The 18,481-nt window shown below is 52.2% G+C and overlaps 1 protein-coding gene across 3 annotated transcripts in view; it reads right to left on the bottom strand.

Moving 5' to 3' along the window:
• Positions 1-15,372: 15,372 nt before the first annotated feature.
• LOC119953603 (procathepsin L-like) overlaps positions 15,373-18,481 on the bottom strand; it is a 62,850-nt gene continuing 59,741 nt past the window's right edge. For 2 of the 3 annotated variants that reach the window (XM_038778024.1, XM_038778023.1), the window contains exon 8: positions 15,373-16,067. In XM_038778024.1, the coding sequence (XP_038633952.1) occupies positions 15,968-16,067 (100 nt within the window). In that variant the 3' untranslated portion in view covers positions 15,373-15,967. Of the gene's footprint in view, positions 16,071-18,481 lie in introns of all 3 variants that reach the window. The other variant, XM_038778025.1, reaches the window with a different exon arrangement.

The raw sequence follows: 18,481 nt of genomic DNA, 5'->3' as shown, positions 1-18,481 counted from the left end.
AACAATTATCACATTGCTATTTGTGGCAGTTTGCTTTGCTTGTTTCCTACATTACAACAGTGACTACGCATCAAAATGTACTTCCTTGGTTGTAAAATGTTTTGAGAGTCTGGTGGTTTTGTAAAAAGTTATATAAGTACAAGTCTTTCTTTTTCATTCAATGTGTACAGCTTTGCTCAATACTGTGGGTGGGTAAAAGAATGTGAACCTGAAGTTCCACACCCATATTAACCACAGTAACACGGCTATCAGTGACGTCCCTCACTCACTGGTACACTATCATTAACTGGCAGTAAAGAGATCTCATGATGAGCTTCTTCTTTTCCTTGTTGATAATTTAGCGCGAGGAACATAGTGTAGTGAGAAACTGAAACCATTGGGTCCCAACATGAATTTAAAGGGGCTCTGTCCTTATGCTAAAGTATTTTACCAATCTTGATTTCATTTGTTTGCCAATTGCAAGCTGTGATAATGTGACGCGCTTGCCATTTATACTGTGACATCCATTGGCTATGGGGTACAGTACATTGGATGGAACGCTGATCCACAGGTCGCCAGTTAAAAGTCACCCCAACAAACTGAACCCAACTAACTTGACAATTGAGACTCGAAAAGCAATGAAACCTTGGGTTTCAAAGTAGTTCATTTGGGCTTCTACTGAAGGGAATAAACCTGATGTTCAACTCCTGCCCTGTGTATAATTCCCCAAACCTGAGCACTTTTCAGTGACATCTGCTGGACTGTCAAACCTGCACCATTATCCGGTTGAACAGTGAACCAACATTTACCAACAATGAAGGCTAGTCACTGAGCTCCGTTAGAGTGTAGCCCGACAGGATTCAACATTCGCAGGAGGGAGGAGATAAATCATACACTGTGATTCCGACGCAAAATGCCAAACATTTCTGTAACCATGGTAACATTATTCATTTGAACATAACCTGTGATTGAGAAAGCTAATTGAAATAGCTAACCATCTCCCTCTGACACTCAACAGCATTTACCAGAGACTGAACTGGATCAACCACATCAACTGTTCGGCTGAACATGCCAGAGGCTGGGAATTGTGTGAAGAGTAACTAAGCCGGTCCACAATCTACAACGCACAAGTCAGGAGTGCGAGGATAAATGGGAACCTGGGACCCTGGAGCTATGAGTGCCTGGATGAGTGCAGCTCCAACAAGCCGGGAATCGAACCTGGGACCCTGGAGCTATGAGTGCCTGGATGAGTGCAGCTCCAACAAGCCGGGAATCAAACCTGGGACCCTGGAGCTATGAGTGCCTGGATGAGTGCAGCTCCAACAACACTGAAGAAGCTCGACACCGTCTAGGACATAGCACCCCATCCACCAACTTCAAAATTCACTCCTACCACCACAGATGTACAGTAGCAGCCGTGTGTACCATCGACAAGATGCACTACAGCAACTCACTAAACCTGCTTTGATACCTGTGATGTGTTGGGTATGCTGGGTCTGCGAGGACTGCGTTTACCATAGCAGTGAGAGAGACAGGCTTCCAACACTTGAAGAAATGCAACTTTATTTTATTGAACTATCAACTGTTAAACATACTTTAACTGTGGGTTGACACTATGCTGACTTGACTGGAGACCTGAGGCTAACCTGACCAGACTATCTTACTACCACATGGTGGATGTCCTATTTGCTGCTCACGGGCTCTGAGTGTCTCAGAGGCTGCATCCCAAGAGAGCGGGAAAACTAGTGCCCTCTGGCTTTATAGTGGCCGTGTCCTGTCTGGTGATTGGCTGCTGTGTTCTGTGTGTTCATTGGTCATCCTGTGTGTCAATCAATGTCTATCTGTGCACCATCATATACTTGTGTGTATATTATGACAGACAGCATCAGCCAAATCCGTGTCCTCTACCACCTAGAATGACGAGGGTAGCAGATCATAGACCATATAACTTACAGTGTAGAAGGAGGCTATTCAGCCCATCCAGTCTGCACTGGCCCTTGGAAAGAGCACCCTACTTAAGCCTCATGCCTCCACCCTAACCCCCTAATCCAGTAACCCCACCTAACCTTTTTGGACACTAAGGGCAATTTAGAATGACCAATCCACCTAACCTGCTTATCTTTGTGGGAGGAAACCGGAGTACTCGGAGGAAATGCACGCACACACGGAGGGAGAGCATGCAGACTCCACACAGACAGTGACCCAAGCCGGGAATCGAACCTGGGACCCTGGAGCTATGAAGCAACTGTACTAACCGGAGTCAGATGCATGGTAACATCACCATCTGCATGTTCTCCTTCATGCCACATACCATCCTAACTTGGAATTATATTGCCGCTCCTTCATTGTCAGGATCAAAATCCGAGAGCTCCCTTCATAACAAGGCAGTATCTACATCATATGGACTGCAGCGATTCAAGAAGGCAGCTCACCACCACCTTATCAAGGGTGATTCCTCACACTGAATATTTTAATAAAATATATAAATATAGATATCATGGTTACTTCTAAAATTTTAAAAATTGAACAAAGTCCTTTTAAAATTGTTGCATCTATGTATGTCTGTGACACACAAACAAAAGGGGCTACAGTATCACAGAAACTTGCACCTCATAATCTCTGAAGAGACACAAATGACCCCCATTGGGTTGCAGAGACCAAATTCAAAGAGAACTATTTGAAGGCCATGAACCTTTCATAAACTAAACTGGCCAACTGGAGCCTAACCGTCTGCTAGGCAAAGAACGCCGCTACCTTCCTTTCAAGCCTTAATGAAGATTTAATGATCTCAGACAGAGGGATACTCTCTCCCCCTTTGTCAAAGCCAGTTTGGAGAGGTGGGTGTCATATGACGTGGAATTAGCTTATGGAAATAGTAGTGTATTGTGTATCTGCAAAGCTCAGTCTGCCGTTTTCCCATCTGCAAGAAGCCTCAAAGGAGAGGGGCTCTGCCCAGATTGAATACCTGACCCCATCTACACTGTTTCTACTGGAACATATGCATGATCGCCTACAAGACTGATCCATCAGGATGTGACTGTCTCCACATGTGACGTCAACTTCGCTGGAAAATTGAACTATACAGCTGAGATACCCTCAATTACTACACAGGAGAGAAGGTTGGTAATTCAAAGGCTTTAATCATCAGAGAACTGAACAGCTGCCGAGAAGTGTGCTCACCACATGCTGCCGAGTGAGCCTCATCTTATATACCGTTACCTGGGGGCGGAGCCAGAGGCGGAGTGCCCCAGGGTTCCAAGCCTGGTCTTAAAGGGCCAATGTATTAAAGGCAAGGTACAGTTACAGCAGTTACTGATACCATTCATCACATTCACCCCCTGTTTAAAAAAAACACATAGTCCATCGGGGGTGAAGTGGAGTTATAAGTTCAGTCTTTTGGGTGGTCTGACCATCCGTGCTGACCTTCTCCGCTCCGGTGGTGGTGCCGTGGATACCGTCGGTTTCGATGATGGTATATCCAGGAGCACGGTTGACTGAGCCTTTGCCCGCCTTGGGTATCCGGAGTGACTAGGGTGATCGGTGCCGGCGCCGGCTGGGGGGAAGGGGGCGCTATGGGGGGGGCGCTGTCGGGGTCGGCAGTCGGTGCGGGGAGGGGAGCATCGGTAGGAGAGGGGGGCGTTGGTGGGGAAGCCGGCGGTGTCAGTGGGAGAGCCGGCGGGGTCGGTGGGAGAGCCAGCGGGTGCCAGGTCTCGCAGGGAGACAGTATCCTGCCTGCCGTCGGGGTGCTCGACGTAGGCGTATTGAGGGTTTCCGTGTAGCAATTGGACCCTCTTGACTATCGGATCTGTTTTATGGCTCCTCACGTGCCTCTGGAGTAGGACTGGTCCCGGAGTCGTCAGCCAGAGTGGAAGCGAGACCCCAGAGGTGGACTTCCTCGGGAAGACAAACAAACGATTGTGAGGTGTCTCGTTCGTGGCCGTACAGAGGAGTGACCTAATGGAATGTAGGGCATCGGGTAGGACCTCCTGCCAGCGGGCGATTGGGAGACTCCTTGACCGTAGGGCTAGAAGGACAGCCTTCCAAACTGTTCTCCCTCTCCATCTGCCCGTTTCCCCGCGGGTTATAGCTCGTCGTTCTGCGCGAGGCGATGCCCTTGCTGAGCAGGTACCGACGCAGCTCATCGCTCATGAACGATGTACCCCGGTCGCTGTGAATATAAGCGGGGAAACCAAACAGTGTGAAGATGCTGCACAGTGCCTTGATCACGGAGGCCGAGGTCATATCGGGGCAGGAGAAGCAGGAGAACTCATCGATAACGGTGAGGAAATAGATGTTGCGGTTGGTGGACGGGAGGGGCCCTTTGAAGTCCACACTTAGTCGCTCAAAGGGCCCAGAGGCCTTTATCAGGCGGGCCTTGTCTGGTCGATAGAATTTCGGTTTGCATTCCGCACAGATCTGGCATGCCTTAGTCATGGCCTTGACCTCCTCTGTGGAGTAAGGTAGGTTACGGGACTTGATGAAATGGGCAAGCCGGGTGACACCCGGGTGGCAGAGGTCATCGTGGATGGATCTCAGGCGGTCCAATTGCGCGTTGGCGCACGTGCCGCGGGACAGGGCATCTGGGGACTCGTTGAGCTTCCCCAGGCGATATTTGATATCGTACGTATAGGTGGAGAGCTCTATCCTCCACCTCAGAATTTTGTCGTTCTTTATTTTGCCCCGTTGTTTGTTATCGAACTTAAAGGCAACCGACCGTTGGTCGGTGACGAGGTGAACCTCCTACCGGCCAGGTAGTGCCTCCAGTGTCGCACGGCCTCCACAATGGCTTGTGCCTCCTTCTCGACTGCAGAGTGCCGGATTTCCGAGGCGTTGAGGGTTCGGGAGAAGAACGCTACTGGTCTGCCCGCCTGGTTGAGGGTAGCAGCCAAGGCGACGTCTGATGCGTCGCTTTCTACCTGGAAGGGAATGGCTTCGTCCACCGTGTGCATGGCGGCCTTGATGATGTCGGCCTTGATACAGCTGAAATCCGACTGGGCCTCAGCCGTCAGGGGAAAAACGTGGTCTTAATAAGTGGCCGGGCTTTGTCCGCATATCTGGGGACCCACTGGGCGTAATAGAGGAAAGCCCCAAGCACCGTTTGAGTGCCTTGCGGCTACGGGGGAGGGTGAGCTCCTTAAGGGGACGCATGTGGTCGGGATCTGGGCCTAGGACCCCGTTTTCCACGACGTAGCCGAGGATGGCTAGCCAGGTTGTGTGGAACACGCATTTCTCTGTGTTATAGAACATAGAACATTACAGTGCAGTACGGGCCCTTCGGCCCTCGATGTTGCGCCGACCTGTGAAACCATCTGAAGCCTATCTGACCTACACTATACGTGAGGTTGAGGGCCCGGGCAGTCTGGAGGAACTTCCTCAGGTTTGCGTCGTGGTCCTGCTGGTCATGGCCGCATTTGTGACGTTGTCCAAGTACGGGAAGGTAGCCCGTCAGCCGTACTGGTCCACCATTTGATCCATCACCCTCTGGAAAACGGAGACTCCGTTTGTGACACCAAAAGGGACCCTGGGGAAGTGAAACAGCCGACCGGCTGCTTTGAAAGCCGTGTAGGGCCGGTCCTCTGGGCGGATAGGGAGTTGATGATAGGCCGATTTTAGGTCGACCGTGGAGACTACCCGATACTGGGCGATTTGAGTCACCATTTTTGCTATGCGGGGAAGTGGGTAAACATCGAGTTGTGTAAAGCGGTTTATGGTCTGGCTATAATCCACTACCATTCGTTGCTTTTCCCCGGAGCGGACTACCAATACTTGAGCCCTCCAAGGGCTGTTACTGGCCTCTATGACCCCCTCTTTTAGTAGCCGCTGAACCTCTGACTTGATAAAAGTCATGTCTTGGGTACTGTACCGGCGACTCCTGGTGGCGACGGGCTTACAGTCGGGAGTGATGTTCGCGAAGAGGCGGGGTGGCGCAACTTTGAGTGTCGCCAGGCTGCATACCATGAGTGGGGGCAGGGGTCCGTCGAACTTCAGTGTCAGGCTCCGGTGGCTGCACTGAAAGTCCAGACCGAGCAGCAGGGGGCGCATGGCGAGGGAGGATGTAGAGTTTAAAACGGGTGTATTCAGCGGCTTGAATTGCGAGCTCAGCGACACAATACCCCGTGATTTGTACCGAATGGGACCCAGAGGCGAGGGCGATAGCTTGGGAGGCGGGGTGGATACGCAGAGAGCAGCGCCTTACCGTGTCTGGATGGATAAAGCTCTTCCTGCTCCCGGAGTCGAATAGGCAGGGAGTGTCGTGGCCATTGATTTGTACCCGCATCATTGAGTTCCGCAGGTGCTTTGGCTGCGATTGATCGAGCGTGATCGCTCCTAGTTGCGGGTAGTCAGAGTCCTCGGTTAAGTCGGACTCACAAAATGGCCGCCTGGAGTCACAAAATGGGCACTGCCGTCGGTCGCACATGTTGGGGTTCGAAGATGGCCACAGCCAAGATGGCCGCTCCCATGGCTCCCACAAGGTCGATGACGCGTCGGAAGTAGGCTTGTCCCGCCGCAGCGCGGCCGCGTTGCGGGGCCTGTGAGGCCGGGAGCTTGATTTCTGGACCTGGTGAGGCTTTTGTTTGCGGCCTTTGGGCCCAGCCAGGCAGATTTTGGCGAAGTGCCCCTTCTTCCCGCAGTCGTTGCAGATCGTGGAGCGGGCCGGGCAACATTGACGTGGGTGCTGGCCTTGCCCACAGAAATAGCATGGGGAACCCCCGGAGTGAACGGATCGCCGCGTGGCGCTGGCCTGTAGCGTGGCCACGTCTGGAGGGGATCGAGAGAGGTTCGCAAGGTCCGCGGAGTACGTACGGAGGTTACGGTGGGCCGTTTAGAGAGAAGAGGCGAGCGTTACCGTGCCTTGGAGATCCTTTACCCCGTCTTCTAGGAGCCGCTGCCGGATGTACGAGGACCTGATACCGGACACAAAGGCATCGCGAATATGCAAGTTCATGTGGGTTTCTGCCGTCACTGATTTATGGTTGCAGTTCCTCGCGAGCGCAGTGAGTCTCTCCACGTATTCATCCAGAGTTTCCCCGGAGTGCTGGCTGCAGGTCGAGAGCAAATGTCTGGCGTGTACCTCGTTAATCGGCTTTACGAAGCGTTTCTTTAGTATATCGACCGCAGTTTCGTATGTCGTAGCGTTCTCGATCACGGAGGAGAGTCGGTGGCCCACCCGGGCATGTAGTAAGCTCAGCTTGCGAGCGCCGTCGACTTCAGTCTCTGAGGAGTCAAGATAGTCCTCAAAGCACTGGAGCCAATATTTAAAATTTTCCGGGGCTTCCGGAGACCGAGCGTCCAGGTTGAGTTACTCCGGCTTTAGAGCGCTGTCCATCTTGATGTGTCTGATGATTAAATTGAGATACCCTCAATTACGACACAGGAGAGAAGATTGGTAATTCAAAGGCTTTAATCATCAGAGAACTGAACAGCTGCCGAGAAGTGTGCTCACCACATGCTGCCGAGTGAGCCTCATCTTATATACCGTTACCTGGGGGAGGAGCCAGAGGCGGAGTCCCCCAGGGTTCCAAGCCCGGTCTTAAAGGGCCAATGTATTAAAGGCAAGGTACAGTTACAGCAGTTACTGATACCATTCATCACAAAAGCATTATTTTTCAACCTATCGACCTCAGTGAAGGAATATCTCGGAGTTTGATTCTAGAGTCCGGGCTCACTCGAAACAATATTTATTTTCTCCGTGGTCTGTGCCCTGTAAATCTTTCTTTCTCTATGCCTTTTTCTGTGTGAGTGTACTCGAATCAACATTGCGACCCCCTCCCGTGTTTTGAGTGTGTGAAAATAAACTAACCCTTTGAGTTCATCCTATCCTGAGTTTGCTGTGGGGTTATTATTAGAAAATTGGATCATATCAAAACTGAGGTGTTGGAAAATACACCACGACTTATAAAGTGGACGGGTGCGAGAGAAGAAATATTGGCAGTTTAAATTAACCTCTCAGATTTTACTCCATAGATCACTAACCTGAGGGGTGCCACTCCACATCAAGCGTGGCTGACCAGGCTCTCCCACTCTTACTCCTTCCATGTTGGAATGACAGGGCCCGTTTAGCTCAGTGGGCTAGACAGCTGGTTTGTAATGCAGAACAAGGCCAACAGTGCGGGTTCAATTCCCATACCGGCTTACCCGAAGAGGTGCCGGAATGTGGCGACTAGGGGCTTTTCACAGTAACTTCATACTTGTGGCAATAAAAGATTATTATTATTTACAGATTGATAACCATCCTCTAAAGGGCCTCACGGTAGCATGGTGGTTAGCATCAATGCTTCACAGCTCCAGGGTCCCAGGTTCGATTCCCGGCTGGGTCACTGTCTGTGTGGAGTCTGCACGTCCTCCCCGTGTGTGCGTGGGTTTCCTCCGGGTGCTCCGGTTTCCTCCCACAGTCCAAAGATGTGCGGGTTAGGTGGATTGGCCATGCTAAATTGCCCGTAGTGTAAGGTTAATGGGGGGATTGTTGGGTTACGGGTTACGTGGGTTTAAGTGGGGTGATCATTGTTCGGCACAACATCGAGGGCCGAAGGGCCTGTTCTGTGCTGTACTGTTCTATGTTCTATGTTCTCTTTGGCCACATTATGTAGCACACCTTCCATGGCCACCAAGCCCTGATGTGGAGGTCAAACCCAGGACCTCTGACCCAGGCATGGGCCCGATGCACTGCGGCCCAAGACATGGTTTATCTTTATCAGTGGCTGGTTTAGCACACCGGGCTAAATCGCTGGCTTTTAAAGCAGACCAAGGCAGGCCAGCAGTGCGGGTTCAATTCCCGTACCAGCCTCCCTGGACAGGCGCCGGAATGTGGCGACTAGGGGCTTTTCACAGTAACTTCATTGAAGCTTACTCGTGACAATAAGCGATTTTCATTTCAAGACCTCCCACCACCATTAGGAGTGGACAATAAAAATGCTGCCCTCGCCAGCAGCGTCAGGTCCCATTAATGAATTTTTAAAGAAGATACAAAATTCACTGCAGAATGATGCTTCGGATGTTTAAAGATGGTTAGATCGAATCTGGAGTAATTGGGTTCCATTCTGGGCACTGCACCGATATGTTGACCGTGGAGATGTTGCAGCAGATATTCACCAGACCATTGCGTAGGGTAAACGGGACCTCCTCTTGTGCAAAGATGAGCCTGATAGAGTTTAAGATGGTACACAGGGTGCATATGACTCGGGTGAGAATGAATGGGTTCTTCCAGGGTGTAGCAGATGAGTGTGAGAGGTGTGGGCGGGGGGCCAGCGAATCACACGCACATGTATTGGGATTGGGAAAAATTGAGAAAATTCTGGCCGGGAGTGTTCGCGGTCTTAGCCAGAGGATAGTGGAGGAGGAGGTGGACCTTTGGTGGCGATATTTGGGGTTTCCGAGAAGCCGGAGTTCTCGGAGAGGAGGAAGACCGATGTCATGGCCTTCGCCTCCTGAAAAAGGAGAATATTTAGTGCAGACTGTATGGTTGATTGCTGGGAAGTATGTTTCCCGGGGTGTTTATGTGTTGTAACCTGTTTTGATCCATGTTTGTAATAAAATACATTTAAAAACAAAGAGATTCACCAGACTGATACTGGGACTAAAAGGGTTAAATTATGAGAGCAGGTTGTGGAAACTTGCATTCCATTAGACAGTTTGGGGTGGCCTCTATTTGAGGTGTTTAAAATGATGAAGCAGTTTAATTGGGTAGATACAGAGAGGGCATATTCAGGAGTGAGGTCTGGAAACATTTTTCACACTAAGGTGAGCAGGAATAGAACATAGAACATAGAACAGTGCAGCACAGAACAGACCCTTCGGCCCTCAATGTTGTGCCGAGCAATGATAACCCTACTCAAACCCACGTATCCACCCTATACCCGTAACCCAACAACCTCCCCCCCCCCTAGCCTTACTTTGTAGGACACTACGGGCAATTTAGCATGGCCAATCCACCTAACCGGCACATCTTTAGACTGTGGGAGGAAACCGGAGCACCCGGAGGAAACCCACGCACACACGGGGAGGACGTGCAGACTCCGCACAGACAGTGACCCAGCCGGGAACCGAACCTGGGACCCTGGAGCTGTGAAGCATTTATGCTAACCACCATGCTACCGTGCTGCCCAGAATCTTGAATTAACTCTCCTCAAAGGTTGTGGTTGCCAAATCAATCCATAATTTTTTCAACATATGGGTTTGGTGCCAGTTTTTTCATATTATTCACGGCAGAAGGCGAGGGCAGGGCACGAACAACCCCCACAAATTGCCAAACCTCTCTCCCAAACGGGACCCTGACGTTTCCAGTTAACTGGCTGCTGGAAGGTGCACTGTTCTTTCCCCAGTCACTCAACTTCACAAAGGTTTATAACGACAGACATCATGTTCAGAAGCAGTTCAGGGCCCGTGATAATTTGTGGGTGCGGCTTTCTCCTGTCACTGACCTCTCTCTGGGCTTTGTCAGGATTGTAAATCTGGAATTCCCCACTCCAGTTAATTCCTGGAACATCTTTCACAGAGAAACACGTCTCTTTAACCACAGAATGAAGGAAGGCGTTTCAGGAACACAGATATTACTGATGGGAGGTTTTTTTTCCTAATTAATGGCAATTTAGCGTGACCTGTCCACCTGTCCTGCACATCTTTGAGTTGTGGGGGTGAGACCCACACAGACACGGGGAGAATGTACAAACTCCACACGGACAGTGGCCCAGGGCCGGGATTGAACCTGGGACCTCGGTGTCGTGAAGCAGCAGTGCTAACCACTGTGCCACCGTGCCGCTCACTGATGGGAAGATATAGGTCTTCAGTCACTTTTTTCTCAGAAATATGTTATATCGACTCTTTTCCCTTTTCTACTTCTATTTTCTCCCCTCCCAAAGGTGACAACACTATTTTAGGTTCCATAGGCAACAGCTTCCTACACATGTTCAGAAACATAGAAAATAGGAGCAGACGGCGGCCACCTTTGAATCAGCTCCATTATTCATTATGATCATAGCTGATCATCCAGCTCAGTAACCTGTTTCTCCCCACATGTCCGCTGATCCTTTTAACCCCAAGTGTTATCTGTAACTCCTTCTTGACAATGTTTTGGGCTAACTACTTTCTGTAGTAGTGAATTCCACAGGCTGACCACTCTCTGTGTGAAACAATGTCTCCTTATCTCTGTCCTAAATGCTCTACCCTGTATCCTCAGACTGTGAGCCCTGGTTCTGGAGACCGCCACCCTCAGAAACACCCTTCCTGCATCTACCCTGTCTGGTCCTGTTAGAATTTTATAGATTTCTGTGAGACCCCCTTCATTCTTCTAAACTCCAGTAAATAGTCAACTCAATCTCTCCTCCTGAATATGCCCTCTCTGTATCTACCCAATTAAACTGCTTCATCCCAGGAATCAGTCTGGTAAACGTTTGCTGCACCCTCTCCACAGCAAGAACATCCTTCCTCAGATAAGGAGACCAAAACTGCACACAATATTTCAGGTATGGCCTCACCAAGGCCCTGTATAAATGCAACAAGATATTCCAGCTCCTGTACTCAAATCCTCTCGCTATGAAGGCCAACATACCATTTGCTTATTTAACGCCTGCTGCACTTTCCTGCTTACCTTCAGTGACTGGTGTACGAGGAAACCCAGGTCTCGTTGCACATTCCGCTCTCTCATTTTATAGCCATTCAGATAATAATCTGCCTTCCCATTTTTGCTACCAAAGTGGATAATCTCGCATTTATCCAAATTACACCGCATCTACCCACTCACTCAACTTGTCCAAATCACACTGAAGGATCTCTGCATCCTCCTCACAGCTCATTTTCCGATCCAGTTTTGTGTCATCTACAAATTTGAAGATATTACATTTAGTTCCCTCATCTAAATCATTAATATATATTGTGAATAGCTGGGGTCCGAGCACCGATCCTTGCAGTACCCCACTAGTCACTGCCCACCATTTGGAAAAAGACCCGTTTATTCCTGTTCTTTGTTTCCTGTCTGCCAGCCAGTTTTCTATCCATCTCAATACACTACCTCATAATCCCATGCGCTTTAATTTTACACGCTAATCTTTATGGGGCATTGTCGAATGCTTTCTGAAAGTCCAAATAAACCAAATCCACTAGCTCCCTCTTATCAACTCTACTGGTTACATTCTCAAAATATTCCAATAGATTTGCCAAGTATGGAGTGGGATTCTCCCAGCTCTGGGCCAGGCCGGAGAATCCCCACGACCGGGCCATGCCGCCCCGACATGTGATTCTCCGCAGAGCAGAGAATCGGCGCCATTGGTGCCGGCATGGTTGGCACGGCGCCAGTCACCAACTGCTCTACGCGGCCGGCCCGCCGATTCTCTGGCCCAGATGGGCCGAGCGGCTGTAAGAAAAACACCGAGTCCTGCCGCCGCCGTTCTAACCTGCTCTGAGCCGGCGGGACCTCGGCGTTGAAGGGTCAGGTGGTGGCCTGTGGGGGGGGGGGAGGAGGGGTCCGACCGGAGGGGGGGGGGGGGCTCCGATGTGGCCTAGCCCGCGATCAAGACCCACTGATCGGCGGGCTGGCCTCTCTGGCTGGAGGCCTCCTTTCCTACGCGCCGGCCCCTGTAATCCTGTGCCATGTTGCGTCGGGTCTGACGCGTTGAAGGAATCCACTGCGCATGTCCTCCTTGGCGCCAGCGCCACTGCGCATGTCCTCCTTGGCGCCGGCGCCACTGCGCATGTCCTCCTTGGCGCCGGCGCCACTGCGCATGCGCAGATCCCGTGGCTCACAGTTTGCACCAAGATCAGCAGCTGGAGCAGCGCGAACCATTCCAGCGCCGTGCTGGCCCCCTGTAGAATTAGTCCTGGCAGCGGCCCATTCACGCCATCATAAAATGCGACGCCATTTACGTCGGCATGAACACTCTGCCGTGGGATTAGAGAATCCCGCCCATGATTTCCCTTTCGTTAACCATGCTGATTCTGTCCAATCCTGCCATTGTTTTCCAAGTGGTCTGAGTGCTACAATATCTTTGATAATGGATTATAGAATTTTCCCCACTACTCACGTCAGTCTGACTGGTCTCCAATTCCCTGTTTTCTCTCTACCTCCCTTTTTAAACAGTGGGATTGCATTAGCTACCCTCCAATCTGTGGGAACTGTTTCAGAGTCCATAGAATCTTGGTAGATGACCACCATCCATTATTTCTAGGGCCTCTTCCATAACCCAGTATTATGAATCCAGGCAGAAAGCTTGATTTATCTGGCTACCCTCTTACCCTGTGTTACATAGGGTACCAGTGCAACCAAAATGCTGCTTAACTCTGGGGCCAAGCGGTAGTCTCAGCACACCCATGACTGAGCCTAGCACTGAGATAAAGTAGACTGGAACGGCAGGGTCTGGAGCCAAAGGCTTCGAGGCCTAAGAATACCTGTACATATTAAGGCCCACTTACTCCAGGCTTGTCTTCACGTCACTGCTAGGTCCTGTGACCGGAGGACTCCTAATCCTAGTTTCCTCGATAAAACCCATGGAGTGGAATTTTCCGACTGTGCCAACTTGGACGGAAAAAGCAGCGTCAAAAAGGTACAGAACACCTCCCAAACCACAGAATTGCCCCCAACCACAGAACCCCCGTACTCCAACCACACACCCCACTCCACCATGGAATAACTCCCACCATGGGCATCACTCACACCCCACTCCCAACAAAACTCCCAACAGCTCCTCACAGCACTGTCCACCAGCTAGCAATGGCATGACAGTGCCAGGCTGGTGCTCATGCATGCACCTCTCCCCCTTGGGGCTGTACTTATTGTTGTGCCCCCGGCGAGTTGTTCACCAGTTCACCATTTTTAAAAACCTGTTCCAAACCCCATCAATGTGATTTCACGCTGCCAGGTGGGGTGGGTGGGAACTTTCCTACTTTCCTAGATTGACAGCTAGGCCAGGCTTTTCATACAACTGGGGCTTTCTTTGTAAAAGGGAACCTGCCACCTTAAAGGGGAAGGTCTGCCTGTCTTAAAGGAGGTCACGGGAAATTGTATAGTCCTGATCCCGGGACCTCCATTGGGGTTATAACAACACTGGGCTAAATCGCTGGCTTTTAAAGCAGACCAAGGCAGGCCAGCAGCACGGTTCAATTCCCGTACCAGCCTCCCCGAACAGGCGCCGGAATGTGGCGACTAGGGGCCTTTTTTTTTTTAAATTTAGATTACCCAATTATCTTTTCCAATTAAGGGGCAATTTAGTGTGGCCAATCTACCTACTCTGCACATTTTTGGGTTGTGGGGGCGAAACCCACGCAGACACGGGGAGAATGTGCAAACTCTACACAGACTGTGACCCCAGAGCCGGGATCGAACCTGGGACCTCAGCGCCGTGAGGCAGCAGTGCTAACCACTGCGCCGCCATGCTGCCCAGACTCGGGGCTTTTAACAGTAACTTCATTGAAACGTACGCAGACCCATGGCAGTCATGCAATTTTACTGGGGAAAAAAGGCTTGCATTTTATACACCATAACCATAACCTCGAGATCTCACAAAGCATTTTCTGAAGTGGTCATGTAGCTCATTTACATTCAGGAAGTTGTCACAAGCAACAACGTGATAATGACTGGAAACTATTGTAAGCATTCTTTCAGGAATATTGTTTAGCCAGGACGTCAGGATTAACCCCTCAGTTCTTCCTCAAAAGTGCCTTATCCAACAGGTGTAACCTTGGTTTAACATTTCCTCTGAAAAACAGGGGGGGCAATGCAATGGCCGCACGGATTCGCGCGTGCCAATCGCGGGAGAGGCTAAAATCAGGATCCATGCCAGGCAACGGCCAGCTCCCGTGGACAGGTTCCAGATCCCGCCTGGATGTGGCGAGATGCCAATTATCATCAATTAAGGGCAATCTCCAACTCATTAACGAGACAGACACCCTATCTAACAGCCTCCGGGATCTAACCAGCACCACAGTGAGAGGTCACACGGGAGCAGGCGCAATGGCACCTGGGGAGGGGGATCACCCAAACCAGTGAAGACCCCTTAGGCGGTTAGGGACAAGCCAGGGTGGCACTATGGTTCTCCCTCTGGCACCCGAGCACCTTGGCACTGCCATGGTGTCCAGGTGGCACTTCCAAATTGCTGTAAGAATTTCATCGCTAAAAGAATTTCAAAGTGCGTGCTGGTCCCCGGAAAAATGCCCTCAGGTCCAAGTTGCGAAACACCCAGCCAAACTCATCCGAGATGACACTGAGAAACTTTACCATTAAGTCTTGCCCAGCATCTTCAACAGTGCAGTACTACCTCAATGCCGCACGAGAGTGTCAACCTGAATTCTGTGCTCAAGTCTCTGAAGTAGATCTGAACCCACAACCTTCTGATTCAGAGACGGAAGTCTTACCAACTGGGCCCCAGCTAACTACAAAATTAATGGAAGAAAATAAATCATTCAAAATTTGTGGAAAGGATACATTTATTATTATTATTTGCAAATATAAAGTATAAAACACTCCCCCAATGTCTGAAGGCTTCTTCATAGTTCTTCCCTTTTATCGCACCATGTTAAGAATTTGGCATTTATTGGTTGACTTACATGGAGAACATTTGTTTGACGTCCTGGGCATTGGAACTAAGTGCCAACACCAGCAATTTAACCTGGCCGTGCCCATCTATAGTGTTGGATATCACAGACAGACACAGAACAATGGCTCCATCAACAATTCAAACAAAGGAAGGGAATTAAGTACTGCCTTGGCCAGCAGGATAGTGTTCCGATTTTTAAACGGTTGACCAAAGTCTATGATCAACAAGCCCCATTCAGAAATCAATGTCAATCAGTATGCTGAATCTCATTAACACTATTCATCGATTAAGTGCATTCCCAGGACAAGGCTATTTATATTGACACCAACGCGGGAAATAATGGATAGAGATGTCTTGTAAATGCTATAAAATGAAGCAACAATAATTAAAATAACATAAAACATCCCCCACACACAAAAGGAGGGGCACGGCCTCATATGCATTCTCGGATTCTGTTCAAAAAATCTTTAAACCTCTGGATAAACAGCATGTGTTGCAATTCCACAATTGTTTTGCCGGTCTCTGGACATTAAAATGTAGCCTTCATTTCCCCATTCAACACCATAGCTGGAACAAATTCAAAAATAAACTATTAATTGTGAAATCATATTAATGTGATTGAAATTATTGCAGTAAATGCTGCTAAAGTCAGTGAACCATTGAACATTTCTGCCTTATTCTCCCGAAGCGAGTGTTTTCAGAGACTTTTACGTGGCGAATCTCCCCTATTCATTACTGCTCAGGTAAAACAAAGACTCACGGAGATAGCAGCTTATCCTACTCCTCCTTGGAGGTGGGTACATGTGTGGGTATACTGTGGGTGTACTGCCCGATACACCCCCCGCACCACCCGACAGACCCTACGCACCACCCTACACCCCCACACCGCCCGACACACCCCCCGCACTGCCCGACACCCCCCCCGCACTGCCCAATACACCCGCACTGCCCTATAAACCCGCGCTGCCCAATACACCCGCGCTGCCCAATACACCCCCGCTGCCCTATACACCCCCGCTGCCCTATACACCCGCTCTGCCCTATACACCCGCACTGCCCTATACACCCGCACTGCCCTATACACCCTCACTGCCCTATACACCCACACTGCCCTATACACCCTCACTGCCCTATACACCCTCACTGCCCTATACACCCTCACTGCCCTATACACCCGCACTGCCCTATTCACCCGCACTGCCCTATACACCCGCACTGCCCTATTCACCCGCACTGCCCTATACACCCGCGCTGCCTATACACCGGCGCTGCCCTATACACCCGCGCTGCACTATACACCCGCGCTGCCCTATACACCCGCGCTGCCCTATACACCCGCGCTGCCCTATACACCCGCGCTGCCCTATACACCCCCGCTGCCCTATACACCCCCGCTGCCCTATACACCCCCGCTGCCCTATACACCCCCGCTGCCCTATACACCCGCGCTGCCCTATACACCCCCGCTGCCCTATACACCCCCGCTGCCCAATACACCCCCGCTGCCCTATACACCCCCGCTGCCCTATACACCCCCGCTGCCCTATACACCCGCGCTGCCCTATACACCCGCGCTGCCCTATCCACCCGCGCTGCCCTATCCACCCGCGCTGCCCTATCCACCCGCGCTGCCCTATCCACCCGCGCGGCCCTGTCCACCCGCACGGCCCTGTGCACCCGCGCTGCCCTGTGCACCCGCGCTGCCCTGTGCACCCGCGCTGCCCTGTACACCCGCGCTGCCCTCTACACCCGCCCTGCCCTCTACACCCGCCCTGCCCTCTACACCCGCCCTGCCCTCTACACCCGCCCTGCCCTCTACACCCGCCCTGCCCTCTACACCCGCCCTGCCCTCTACACCCGCCCTGCCCTCTACACCCGCCCTGCCCTCTACACCCGCCCTGCCCTCTACACCCGCCCTGCCCTCTACACCCGCCCTGCCCCCTACACCCGCCCTGCCCCCTACACCCGCCCTGCCCCCTACACCCGCCCTGCCCCCTACACCCGCCCTGCCCCCTACACCCGCCCTGCCCCCTACACCCGCCCTGCCCCCTACACCCGCCCTGCCCCCTACACCCGCACTGCCCCATACACCCGCCCTGCCCCCTACACCCGCCCTGCCCCCTACACCCGCCCTGCCCCCTACACCCGCCCTGCCCCCTACACCCGCCCTGCCCCCTACACCCGCCCTGCCCCCTACACCCGCCCTGCCCTCTACACCCGCCCTGCCCTCTACACCCGCCCTGCCCTCTACACCCGCCCTGCCCTCTACACCCGCACTGCCTTCTACACCCGCACTGCCCTCTACACCCGCACTGCCCTCTACACCCGCACTGCCCTCTACACCCCCACTGCCCCCTACACCCCCACTGCCCCCTACACCCCCACTGCCCCCTGCACCCCCACTGCCCCCTGCACCCCCACTGCCCCCTGCACCCGCAATGCCCTCTGCACCCGCACTGCCCTCTGCACCCGCACTGCCCTCTGCACCCGCACTGCCCTCTGCACCCGCACTGCCCTCTGCACCCGCACTGCCCTCTGCACCCGCACTGCCCTCTGCACCCGCACTGCCCTCTGCACCCGCACTGCCCTCTGCACCCGCACTGCCCTCTCCACCCGCACTGCCCTCTCCACCCGCACTGCCCTCTCCACCCGCACTGCCCTCTCCACCCGCACTGCCCTCTCCACCCGCACTGCCCTCTCCACCCGCACTGCCCTCTCCACCCGCACTGCCCTCTCCACCCGCACTGCCCTCTCCACCCGCACTGCCCTCTCCACCCGCACTGCCCTCTCCACCCGCACTGCCCTCTACACCCGCACTGCCCTCTACACCCGCACTGCCCTCTACACCCGCACTGCCCTCTACACCCGCACTGCCCTCTACACCCGCACTGCCCTCTACACCCGCACTGCCCTCTACACCCGCACTGCCCTCTACACCCGCACTGCCCTCTACACCCGCACTGCCCTCTACACCCGCACTG

This window comes from Scyliorhinus canicula, chromosome 18 (genome assembly GCF_902713615.1).
Source record: "Scyliorhinus canicula chromosome 18, sScyCan1.1, whole genome shotgun sequence".
NCBI classification, from domain to species: domain Eukaryota; kingdom Metazoa; phylum Chordata; class Chondrichthyes; order Carcharhiniformes; family Scyliorhinidae; genus Scyliorhinus; species Scyliorhinus canicula.
Note: the sequence above shows the minus strand (reverse complement) of the source record. Positions and strands in the feature narration are given on the sequence as shown.